Genomic DNA, 13,384 nt, shown 5'->3' on the forward strand with positions numbered 1-13,384 from the left:
TCACACGCGTGTAACAAGGGAATCTAAAGAGACTTGCGGGATAAGCCTAGCAGAGCCTGCCGCGAGATTGACAGGCCATATGCACAGACTCGCGCCCTCTCCCGTTTAGGGTTAAGAATATGTAGGCGCCTCTCCTCTCCTCTCTCTCTCTTTCTCCGCTCCTTCCCGTCCTTCCTTCCCCCATGGCCTTAGTACCATATCCGCCTTCCCAGCCTTGGTGGAAGTCTACAGGCCCTTCGAGGAAGAAACGTGGCCCGGAAGTGTTGGATTTCTTCATATGGACCGATGAGGTATTGATCCCAAGCGGCATTCATCCTCTTCTCGTGCTTCTTTCATCTGCTTTCTCTGCTTGTGCTCTTCTCCTCTGCAATGCTTTTATTGGTTCTGGCTGTCAGGATGCATGCTTGTGGCTCGAAGAAATCGGCCTGGGCCGATACACAGAGGCTTTCAAGCAAAACCATGTCAACGGGGAGTACCTCGACAAGCTCTCTAATTTTACCACCGAAGAAATCCTGAGATTCATCCGACGGTGCCGCATGAAATGGGGAGATTTCTTCACTCTCTGTCAGGAGTTGCGCCGTGTGAAAGGTTGTTCACTTTCTACTGTAAATGGGAGAAGTCGAGTCTTTAGTCAATGCATGGGACATGCATGAATAATTAGCAGATCCTCCGAGTCTCCTTCATAAACAGTGGATGATGAAGTTGAGAGCAAGTCTCCGAGCAGGGACGTTGAAACTGTTATGCACCGTAGTCGTTATATGCTTGCCTGGTCTTACTAATGGAAAGGCTTCATTACTGTACATCAATTTCACACTTAGCTGTTAATGCTTTTGGTAACTACCTCCAGAAAAGTGTCAGTCTGTTCTAACTACTAGATTGGATAATACACTCTGTAGACTAGCTCTTAATGTTTTGAGCTGTTCGTTACCAGTACGCCATATTTATAAGGGTGTTTAGTTATGTACGACTGGTTGAAGCACAAGGTTGAAGTTAACAGTAAAAGCCACGAGCTGTTATGCAGCATATTGACATCCAAAATGGACTCAGATAGGCTGAAATTATAGTTCAGGCATGTGTGAGCAGTTGTGGCACTTGTTGCACACAAAAGATCGAAACAGTTCCAATTGGACTCAGCCAATTCGGTAATGCATTTCTTAGCATATGTAGTTGTGGGTGCCAGATAGTAATGTTTAATGATGATCGATCTTGGAACAAAAGTTGTTAGAGGTACATCATCAATGCTGCAAGAATGTTAGAAGGGATAGAATACCCCTTTTAAGGCGCTTTGCTTTTACAAAGCTATCAAAAGCATGCACTCAATGAACAAGAATTTACCTTACATTTGGCTCAATTTTAATTTACTGCAAAGATGAGATACATGCTAGACTAAAAGTAAGAAGGTTGGAAGGGCTAGAATGCACCTTTTAAGGTGCTTTGCTTTAACATAGCATTCAAGCAAACATGTACTCAAAGCAACAAATTACGACCTTACATTTTGTTCAATCTTGATTTCCTACAAAGATGAGATATATGTCAAACTAGTCTTACTTTCATAGGGTTTTTCATAAAACTTTTATTCTTAAGATATGCCATGATAGTTTTGAATAAAAGATGCCAATTTAAAGATGACCTCAAGCACTCTATGTCTAGGAAATAGTGTGGGGGATCAAAGAGTGTATTGTTATTAAGAGAACTGGCAATACATGGGAATTCTTGGCCATTGTAGATGAGGAGATTCAAAATGAGTTTTTCAAAGAGGTGGAGGTCTCATAGTGATTGTGTCATGATGATGCTGGGAAAAGAAATATAATGGAGGATGTGTGGCATAGGTTGAGGGGGAAAAGTAAAGAGAGGACAACTCAATTTTGGTCTCCACTCTTCCCTCCCAAGTTGCATGGGATTAATCTTCTTGCTATCCAATAGGAACTTTTTCAAATTTTTAATTTGTAAAGGATGTATCAATGGTCCTCTATTTTCGATCAAAACATGTGAGAAACAGAAGCATGGAAAGAACAAAGCATAGACATTGACAAAGAGGTGAACATAAGAACTCATAATGAATGGGCGATGGAATCCATAAGATGAAGCATGAGATGTACAATACAATACCATTAGGGCACCAATGTAGTGACCAATATTGCCTCCGGTCCCTCTCTCCATAGATGTGTGATGATGCAAGATATAAGTTAAGAGTGGAGAGGGGTATATAAATAGGCAGCATATCAAGACTCGAGATAACAAGTTAGGCCCAAAATAGACTCTCACACTACCCAAGGAAAGGCTTATTAAAAGGCCTAAAATCCATGATATATAAATTTCTTGTAATATGAGTATGGACTTATGTTTCAACCACATAGGCGTGTTGGAAACTCATGGGATTTGTGGAAGTTAGAGTCCTCAAGAATTGGCCACACAATCAAACCCGAGAAGGAGCTTGTAAAACATTATGCCCAATAGATGCGCTTTTGGAAGGACAGCTTGTATGGTGCAAAGTTGGTCTTGGATTATAGTCAGTCAAAGAAGAAAGGATTGAGTAGAATGTGTCGGTTCAAACTTGAATGGTTTGGAGTTGTTAAAAAGGATAAGAGCTTACATGGGTGATAGAATCTCATACATTAAGCTTTATCAAATAAAGATGCTATAGAAGTGAATGAAGAAAAAATGAGAATGGATTTAAGAGAGATATTTGGAACACTTGTGGTCAGGTAGCCCAAAGGAAAGAGTTCAATTTTTTATTAATGCACACGTAGTCAAGAAAGTAAAACACAAAGACAAGCGCATTAATGAAGTGAACGTAGAGAAATATCACAACTCCCAACACACGAGACTCTCTAAAGTTAGAAAAGCAGAATGCAAGTGTGATCACTGATTATGATTAGATAAGCAAAAACATGTTCTATGAGTAGTTAGGAGCAATCGACCACAAACGTATAAGAGCATGTATCAAAGCATAAGAGTGGGTACAAAGGCATGGATTGTAGTCAATCCACGGTATGCTTTATTGGTGAAGCCTTTTTTTGATCTTTGTTTGGACATTGCTTGGCTATGTGGATTGTTTACGCGTCTTCTCTCATGAAGAGTTGCTTTTTTCCTTTGTAAAGTTTCTTTGTTTGTGGATATATATTTTAGCGAAATTGAGAAGCATTAGGAGATGTGTAGGGCTTCATTTTCTTTTGATTTAATGGTTGATTTTATTTTTAAAAAAAAACTTGGGTCCTTTCGAGGCTAAATAGTACTTTGGCCAAATGGTCCTTATTAGATTTTGAATGCACAAGTAGAATGTGAGGTAGGTACCCTTGTTATGAGGACGTGAAATTTTGGGATGCTTTAATCTAGTTAATAATATTTGATCAAGTTATTAATCAAATGTGCAAGGTTGTTTAGCACATGTGATGCACATGGTAGTTATTTCATGGTGATAGGCCAAGGATCTCGAGGATATAGTGGGTGTCAAAGGAAAAAGTTGTGATAAGTTATGCGAGTTGGGCTTTGGAGGTTAGTCGGTGTTAGTTTTGACCTTGGGATAGTTATTTGGTCAATAAGTGTTGGTGGTGACACTAGGGATTAGTATTAATTAATTAATTAATGCAAGTCTAAGAGTCAATAAAGGTTGGGGATCACTCTAGGTTGCAAATGGTCTAGCCAATTTAATTATGGATGGGCATATTTAATTTTAGGCAAGGTTAGAAGGGTTGAAATTATTTTTTAGGATTATTTAATTTTGAAAATTATTTAAATGATTGGATGATGCTGAAAAATGAATTCAGACAGTTGTCACTTGGTAAAAATGCCCATGCAGGACTTCTTGTAGACTTGATTATGCAGTCTCGTGTAACGCAAGAATTGACATTCGAATTCATAGAAGGTTGGCAATTGGTGCAACAAGATAATGTGTTGGATGAAGTGGAAATACTTTTCAAGAAGCTCATTCAAGAAGAATGTAACCTAATTGTTATTTGACTTCGGTGAGCTAGTAGTAGCAAACTTAGCGAGTAATTGCCGATATTCAATTAGTTTGACTTTCGAATCATCCCTTCAATGGAAAATTCTTGAAGCTCAAAGTCAAGACTAATACATCGAGTGTGATCTTGTGTGGCGTAGTGGTCAATGAGATGACTCCAATTCTTAGATGCAAGGAGAAAATGTTATTTTTGAGAGAGAAACTTAGGAAGCAACCCTTGCATTAACTCACCATTGGTTGTAGTATTGCATGCTCTCCATTGACGGATGTGATTAGGATGAGTCAAGCATAGACTCTAGATCAACGACCAAGTCCCAAAGACCTTGAGATCCAAGCACATGTTGCATGATGTTTGACCAAGTGGTGAAATTTGATCGATTAATACTTATTTGTAAAGGCATATGTACAAGTCCCAAAGACCTTGAGATTCAAGCACTTGTTGCATGAAGTTTGACCAATTAGTGAAATCTGATCGAATAAAGTGAGCCTTATACGTAAAGGCATTCTTGGCCGTAACAATAAGAGTGGTGGTTTTGTAAGTTGGGAAAGGTGTGTAGGGTGGGGGAGTGGAGTATACTTGGGAATTAATCCCAAAGTGTCCACTATGCATGTGTAAAGTGTGTACAATGGATCCAAAAGTGGGAATGGAGTGATTAGGCATGGGTAGGGTGATCGCATGAAGAGCCCATGAGGATGAGAATCCCTACGTCTGAGCGGTTGATAGACGGGGAGGTGAGTCGCTTGGGGAAGTGATGGGGATACCCATCATCATTGTCCCAGGATAAAAGGATGTGCTTACTTCGGAAATGTGGAAGGCATAGAGTTCAAGGGTGGCATGTCTCCTAAAGATGTACTCTAGTGCAAAGTGGCATTCACCTGAGGATAGGTGACATGGGATGTAGAGAAAGTGAACGAACTAGGAGTAGAGATGGAAGACCCAACTCCCAGCGTGCTAGATGCAGAAGTGGAGTGTAACCTTTAATTATTGAATGCAAAAGATAGATATTTGGGAGATGTGGGTAGAACACAGGAGGGAGATGTGAAAGAGAAGTGTCAACTCCATGCTTAGAAGAAACATAAGATATAGTTCTAGGTGTACTTGTAGATGTTTATCTGCGTCTATAGCCATGCCTCCTCAATCAAAATTGACATACTGAAAATTATTTGGATCTTGTACACCAAAAGGACAAATAGGAGACTGTTTGATTCATAAGACTCAAAGACATCGAGCTCGGCTGCAATGAAGAAGATGGTTCGTCGATTGTCCCAAATGTTGTATATTCTCCTTGATTGAAGAGGTAGCCAGCCTCACCAATTGGTTCGGATGTAGTGGAAAAACTTATAGGAGGGAGATAAGTTGGACTATACTCGTTGCGCATGAATTCATTAGACTCCTCATCTGTCATGAAGTTAGGAAAAGGAGAAGACAGCGAAGGTGAAGGTGAAGTGTCATCTTTCTTGTTGAGTCCATAATACCTCATGGTCTCCAGTGATAGAGAAGCTTGATAAGACATCATGGGATCCCAATGAGGAGTTTGAGACATTATGAATTGGCTATGTGTCGTTTGTGTATCTTGCACAAAACCAAGACTCCACAATATGACAAGATACCCTTTAAAAGGGCACCGACTGTGATACCATGTGAAGATATGCGAGGGTTTGTATTGAGAAAACACAAAATGTTTAGTACAATCACAAAATGTACGAACACGACTAAAACACCATAACCTAGACAGTAACGCAATAAACAAAGAATGCAAACTCAAACTCAAACTCAAAATTCAAAACGCAAAAATCACAAATACAAACAGATAGAGAAGAGAACTCTGAAGTGAATGAATCAATGCAGTAAATAAATGTAAAGAGTGTACTGAATCTGCAAAGGTAGAGTGGTGAGTGATGACACCCACTAGAGACGGATCCCGAGTGCTAAAGTCAGTAGTTGGAGCTGTAGGAGTGTGGAGGAAGGCTGAAAACTGGTCACTACAGCCTATAGACAGCTAGTCGACAGCAGAGGTGTTAGATGATGGAGGCAGCATGCTGGATAGCAAAACGTAGCTGTAGTAGGTGTCGGAGAGGGGCGGCAACCGGTTGACCTGTAGCAAGAGGTATTAACGCAAGGTGGGAAGGTGTCGGAGAGAGGATATCAGCTGGCGATAGCAGCGGGACTGGAAATGCAGCTGATGGGACCTCTTGGTAGTAGGCGGCAGCAGTAGATTGGGTGTCAAGTATTGGAAGATGCCGAGCTGTTGTCGGTAGGGGTTGGACAGCAAGGTGACTGATGGCTGAAATTTCCACGTATAAGTGAGAAACCTGCATACAAGGATAGTGCTGAATGGTGGTCAACGCGTTTATTTGTAGATGCAAAAGGATCGGCGACTGATGGCTGAAATTTCCATGTATAAGTGAGAAACCTGCACACAAGGATAGAGCTGAATGGTGGTCAACATGTTTATTTGTAGATGCAGAAGGATCTCCCAAATTAGGGTTTTGCATGTGGGGCACACAAACTTTGTAGAACCACCCCCTATTTAATGGCCCTAAACCCTAAACCCTAAACACAAACTTTTGGTAATTTACATGTTTTGGGGCTTTTTTAAAGAGGCAATTAGTTTATAATGAATTTTTAGCTCAACACAGGAGATACAACCTTTGTTTTGCAGGGTTGGACAGATTTAGATTGGGCTAGAGATGTTGACCACAGGAGGTCAATGACACGTTATTGCTATACTTTGGGTGCATGTGCTATCCCTTGGAGTAGCACGAAACATCCCACAGTTGCTCTATCATCTATAGAGGTAGAGTATAAAGTTGTCTTCTCTCACTTCTAAGATAGTGTGGCTTTGAAGGTTGTTAAGAGAGCTTGGTTGTCCCTAGATTGGTCTTACTATACTTCATTGCGACAAGGAGAGTTGCATTGCTTTGGTATAGAATCCTGCATTTCATGCTAGGTCGAAGCACATTGAGATATAGTACCTTTCATTCGGAAGCTGTTCCTGGATGAGACTATTAGTGTGGTGTATTATAAGATCCATGATAACTTAGCAAACTTGTTTACGAATGTGTTTCCTCAAGTTGTTCTTCAGATCCTTGAACCTTATGCCATGTCCAGGATCTTAGAGGGGGTGTCACAAGGATGTGAAATTTTGAGATGCTTGAATCTTGCTGATAACATTTGATTGGGTTATTAATCTAATGTGTAAGGGTATTTCATGGTAACTAGCCAAGGACCCCGAGAACGCAATGGGTGTTAAAGGCAAGAGTTGTGATAAGGTATCCTAGCTGGTCTTTGGGGGTCAGTTGGTATTAGTTTTGACCTTGGCCTAGTTTTTTGGCCAATAAGTGCTGGTGGTGACACTAGGGACTAGCATTGATCAATTAATTAATGCGAGTCTAAGGGTCAACAGAGGTTGGGGACCACTCCAGGTTGCAAATGGCCTAGCCAATTTAATTATAGATGGGCACATTTAATTTTGGGCAGGGTTAGAAGGATTGAAATTACTTTTCAAGATTATTTAATTTTGAAAATTAATTAAATGCTAGATAATGCTAAAAAATGGGTTTAGAAGGTTGTCACTTGGCAAAAGTGCCCATGCAAGATGAGAAAACGTTTTTGGGGGCTATCTCAACCATTTAGTTAGTTTACAGCTTGGGAGAGGGAGAGAGAGAGCTACTGGCTCATTTTTTGATTAGAGAACAACAATTTGCTGCAAAAGATAACTATCTGGGGACCTCAACAGGTAGGGGACAGCAGGGAGTCACCTTCCAAGGGTTGGCAACAGCATTGCTGGTTAGGTGACAGTATTTTGGAGGTGCCTGGCAGTAGGTGACTACATTAAATGCAGGTTGGAGTAGGCAACTGGCAGAATTTAGGGTTTTCTCCCAATGAAAATTAGATTTTTTCTTATCTTGGCTCTCTCTTATCTTTTCCAACCCATTCTTAGGAGATCTCAACCATTTTGAGTAGATCAGCCAAATTTGGTGGACAACAAAGAGATCTGTGTTGTAAATCCTAAATTTGTGCAAAAATTAGGGTTTGACAGCCACCTCGAGACCCATGCCAATGGGTGAAGGCATCATACACAGATTTCAGCACCTGAAATTTGTGTAATTGTTAGGGAATTCAAATGCCGGCCCATTCATTGTAATTTGGGGCAGCATTTGGCTAGTTGGCGGTTCCATTTGTGCAAGTCTTGGTGGTTCCATTTGTGTAGAATTTAGGGTTTTCTCCCATTGAAAATCAGATTTTCTCTCTCATCTTGGCTTTCCCTTATATATTCCAATCCATTCTTAGGAGATCTCAGCTTTTCTCAGCCATTTTGAGTAGATTAGCCAAATTTGGTGAACAACAGAGAGATCTTTGCTGTAAACCTTAAAATTTTTGCAAAAATTAGCGTTTGGTAGCCCACCTCGGGATGCGTGCCAATTGGTAAAGGCATCATACACTGAATTTAGCACCTGAAATTTGTGTAATTGTTAGGTAATTCAAATGCCAGCCCATTCATTGTAAATTTGGGGCAGCATTTGGCTAGTTGGTGGTTCCATTTGTGCAAGTCTTGGGTAAAAAATCAAGGGGCAATTGGCTTGAATTGATTGTTGATTGTTGCTATAGCAAAGAGGCTTTTTGGAACAGTAAGGGAGATTGTGAATCTCAGGTTGTACTCATTCCATTAGCAATCAAGTTAAAGAAATGCCATAAGGGTCGCTAGTTTTGGGGTCAACAGGGTGTCCAATGTTTGGGGTTACCTCTAGTTCAAGTGTAATCTTCTTGATTGTGGGGTCCTTTTTCAAATCCTTACAATGCTTGGGACTTTTGACATTGATTTTGGTCTTTAATTGCTCCTTTATGATCCCTTTCTTAGAAACTACCAAAGCCCTTGAACCTTATGCTCCTTAAAAAGGGATTTACATATGTTGGGGTTTTTAAGGGGGGTGAGATCATGACTCTAACTTTTCCAAAACCAAGTAGGCTGCTTTCAAATTGGGAGGGTCTACTTTTGTCAAGTGCTTGTCCCTCAAGCCTAGCTTTTTGCCACCTAATGTCCAAGTCCTAAAAGCAAAGGGTTTATTATTATGCTAAATTCATTTAGTTTTTCTTCTTAGTAAGTTTAATTCAAAGCCCCCAGTTCACTTGAGGTGATCATAGCATAGTTATTGGAAACGCCCTGGCACCTAAAGCACCACATTTTTACTGTTTCATTGTTTCTGTTTTCGCTTCTGTATTTGCCTTTCTCATCCCTTTACTTGTTGGAAACGCTCCAAAACTCCAAATTTCTGCTGTTTTTGTTTCTTTCTCCTTCCCCTTTTCTATTTTTGCAGAGTCTAGAGTGACTTTGTGGAGTTGGGTTTTTGTTTTGTAAAATTCTAAGGTGCTTAGAATGGACGTGTTGTTATTTGTCCATATGCATTTTTTATTAATTCTTGAGTTTTTCAATCCTTAGGTTTTTCGATCAGTACTTCAACATTTTGTCTTCTTGGAAGTTGTATAGACTATTTTGGATATGAAAAATCTTACTTGAATTCAGTTTCTATTTATCTTAGCATGATATTTGAGACTCAATAACATGATGTTTAGGCCTCGTAGGTGGAAGCTCTTTAGGCAAAGACTCTGAAAAATAACTTGGATATATACTAAGAAATCTATGCTTTTCTTGTCTTATTTAGGAAGGTTAGACCCAATGCCTTGATCTTTCTAACCTTCCACAAAAATCAAATAGGCAGAAATATGACGTCTCATTAGCTTTAACTTTTATATTCAAAACATGATCCTTCCTTGTAGGAGTCGTAGCCACCTTCTAGTTGTAAGCATTTAGTGGAACCGGAACATTGTGATACCGAAGTACTCCCAGCATACCATCACAACCATACAAGGACATGATAAAATGTGCCTTGAAGGCTAGGGTCGTTAAGGACTTTGAAAGCACTAAAGAGCTTGTTTGTGGGACATCTCATGTGATTAACATGCTTGGACTCCAGACCCTATGCACTCTCATTTGTGCAATGGGATGATATGAGAGGCCAGATCTTATGATGGCGGTTTGGCTCAATATCCCACCTGCTCAAAGCTCAGGGTGAGCCCATTTGGCTCTAGAGTTGGAAGGTGAGTCCATTTGCCTCTAAAGTTGGAAGGTGAGTCTAATGTCTATCCATTTATGTTTCTTGCTATGGCTTGTGTCATGCCATATGTGTAGGTTGGAAATTTTAGTGGGGGTGTTCCATAGCTATTAGAGCAGCAACCTGCTCACTATGTGCACTGTTCTCCTCGAACAAGGGAACCCAGGGAGGGGATGAAAGGGGGGGGGGGGAGATATGATTAATGAAGGAAGACTCACTTTAGGTTGAGGAGCAGACCAGTGGTATCATCTTGTGTCAACCTGGTTGAAGAGCTAGCTTTCTCTGGTCCCACTTGACCAAGCCCTGAATGGGCTGAATTACAATTCGGGGGATAAGAGCCAAATCCTGCCCTTGGGGCTTACTCTATGCAGCTGCCTGCACACCGGAGGGGGGTGAAGAAAAGGTTCATGTCAGTTTGATGCCCACATGCCAATTTCTGGCTATGAACACTCTACAGGAGCAGCATTTTGATGACGATGACGATGACGATGTGGGGGCTCTAGAGGTAAGGCAGCGGCCACATCAGTAATGCGATGGGTTTGAAGTCGGCCCTCTTCATGGACTGGGTGTGAGAAGCTGTCCCCATGGGTGGGTAGGAGGCCTTTTGAGCATGCCTCGATGATGTGGAGAAAAGCATGCTTCAGTGGTGTATGTGATGAAGCATAGTAGGAATAACCTCGGTCACAAGCTCATCCGCCATGAATGACCCCCTTTTGAGGCTCAATGGCCTTCTCATTCATACATTGATAGTAATCATCATAGAAGGCATGTGTAGAGGGTTCGTCTCTGCACTTATTTGTGGTTGCCACGACTACCTCTGTTGCTTTTTGGCTGCATCCCTTAATTATACAATGGCTCCTTATTCTTTGCATGGGTGGAGCACCTATCTCTTTTCGCAGCATGACTTAAAAATTGGGAATGTTTTCTTTTCGGCTGATCTGCAAAATGCAGCACTGGGGAGGGCTGGGGATCAAAACATGTTCTTTGGAAAGAAGGGCTGGACAAGAGAGAAGGGTATCAGAGAGAACTGCACCCTCTGCCTTGGACTTTACATTTTTGATCTTGAATCGGCTGGAAATTGCTCCCAAAAACAGGCAGGTTGGAAATCTGCAAAAGATGCAGCTATGTGCTGCATGAACAGTCAGCAGTCTGAGGAAGCGGTGAAAGCTGCTGGAGCAGCATTGAGCAAACATGTTCAGCTATGAGGGGCAAGGACTCTGTTCTATAGTGAGCATTTTTAATACAAGCAGGGATATTAGGACCTGTATGATGTGGGATAATATGGCAAATGAAATCCCTATGGCTTGGTGGTATGTTACTTTTGTTCTGCAACCTTCCCTAATACTTGTTACAGGTGTGAGCAGTGGACAAGAAAGGTAAAAGTGATTTGTGTTTCTGGCTCTGTGTCACAGAGTATTCAGGTTATTTTAACTTCTTCTAGGTGGGCATAGCTGGTTGACCAGCTACAAGTGGGGCCTATCTCTTAGTTGCCTACATTTAGGCTGCCACCACTTCCAACAAGTCAGTTCTCATATTGCACATTTTAGCCTTGGGGATTGTTCTGCCCACATCATTGTGTTCATTCTTCTTGCTGTCCGTTCCTTTGCATCTTTGGAGTCTGCTGTTTCCATCATGGTATTGGGAGCACTAACCTTTTCCTGCCATTGAAGCTTCCTGGAAAGTGGATAAGTGGGGGCATTGCAGTCTAGACCAGCAACTCTCTTGACAAGAGTAGCAAGTGAGCATGTGGCAGCAATTGAACTGATAGTGACTTGCAGGTCATCCACTTGGACAACAAGCAATTTATTCATGAGTAAAGTCGAGAAGGATCCAATAGCACTACAGAAGCAGTATAGCTGCACCATTATTGAGGCCAGCTGATTGAATATATTGACATTATGGGACTCTACATTATTGAGTGAGCAGGTTGACAGGCAAAAGAGGAGGCTGTGTGACCGTGAGAAGTAGGCAAAGAGCAGCAGTTGAGGCCATGGTCGGCCCTTGTAGGAAATGCTTGTGTCATTGCAAGCTGCATCAGATTCATTGCTTCTGTCAAATAGATTGCACGAACTTGCATATCTAGAATAGCAGCAGCAAGCAGACACCTGAACATACACTATTAATCTTCACTTTGCATGTGTGCACACAGGCAAGTGGAAAAAGAAGCGTGAATTTATTGAATGTGTTGAAGTCAAAGTATAATCTAAACCTATAATATAAGTATTTGCACCCCAAAAGGTAGTGGGTGTCCATCTGCAGCAGAATGGATGTAAGACACATGGAGATTTTTTACCTTGATATTAAGAATCCAGACCAACCTGGTTGAGTTTGGCAGACAGTTACTAGTTGTACCTAGACCATTGTCGTTTTGTTTCAGCAGGTTTACTCAGAGATTGTAATATCTAAGGTTACGAATGATACTTTGTCAAAATTGTGTATTTTATATAAATGATTTTTATTTTGTTACTGCCTGAGCAAGCGTGCATGAAAATTTACTATTCCCTCGTGATTGTTGCAGTGGCATGTTTACAAGGGGAGCAGGAGGTCCGTAGGCCTTGGTGGGCTCCTCCTTGTTTCAGCAGAATATTTACCAAAGCTGCAAAGCGTAGTCGCCACTCACGGGTGGTGTCTTTGAAGTTTGATTGATGATGTGATTGCTGGTGCACAAAGAACCCAATCCAGTTTTGTTGCAAATGCTACTGAGTGGCGACTGTTACAGCAGTCATACCAACAGATGGACAGTGTTGCGGCTGTACATTGTATTTATTATACCCCTGTTCGCTCTCTTTTTCATGTTCTTGAAATTTGAGTAGTGTTGAGAAAACCTCACAGGGGTGAGATGCAGATCATCTATAGTCTGTTTCCATAATACTTTTCAACTTGGTTCGCTATTGCATTGTATAGTTTGGGCCTTGACTGCATTGGTGATGTAAAATGCTATTGTTAATAACTTGAGATGCTGTGAGCTGTAAGCCTCCTGTACACCAGAAAAATTCCTTTTGGGACATGCTAGACCACCTGCTTTGAAGGTGGTTATGATTATATATATGCCGCATTTTCTTTTGACAGTGCTTTTGTGCATGTTTCCATCTTTTTTGACTCTTGTGGAGTGTTTTTTTTTGTAGTCTTCAGATTAATGGGCTTGCTTTCCATATGCAAAAATTCTGAGGTAAATATGTTCGTTTATGGTTGGAAGGACTTTGAGGCCAATCTACTTATTTTATAAGAGCAAGAGGGAGTCAGGAATGAGGAATGTGTATGTGTCTTCTTAATACCAGATGGCTTCAGAAGATATCTATCTCATCTTCT

The 13,384-nt window shown here is 41.1% G+C and overlaps 1 protein-coding gene across 1 annotated transcript; it reads left to right on the forward strand.

Annotated features, from left to right (window-relative positions):
- Positions 1–43: 43 nt before the first annotated feature.
- Positions 44–13,167, forward strand: LOC148025847 (uncharacterized). Its single transcript, XM_087693105.1, has 3 exons — positions 44–290; positions 396–588; positions 12,594–13,167. The coding sequence occupies exons 1-3, from the start codon at positions 183–185 to the stop codon at positions 12,719–12,721; spliced, it is 429 nt and encodes a 142-aa protein (XP_087549231.1). The 5' UTR covers positions 44–182; the 3' UTR covers positions 12,722–13,167.
- Positions 13,168–13,384: the final 217 nt, after the last annotated feature.

Source organism: Lygodium microphyllum, chromosome 14 (genome assembly GCF_053477565.2).
Source record: "Lygodium microphyllum isolate KBCC chromosome 14, Lygodium_microphyllum_v1.1.10, whole genome shotgun sequence".
NCBI classification, from domain to species: domain Eukaryota; kingdom Viridiplantae; phylum Streptophyta; class Polypodiopsida; order Schizaeales; family Lygodiaceae; genus Lygodium; species Lygodium microphyllum.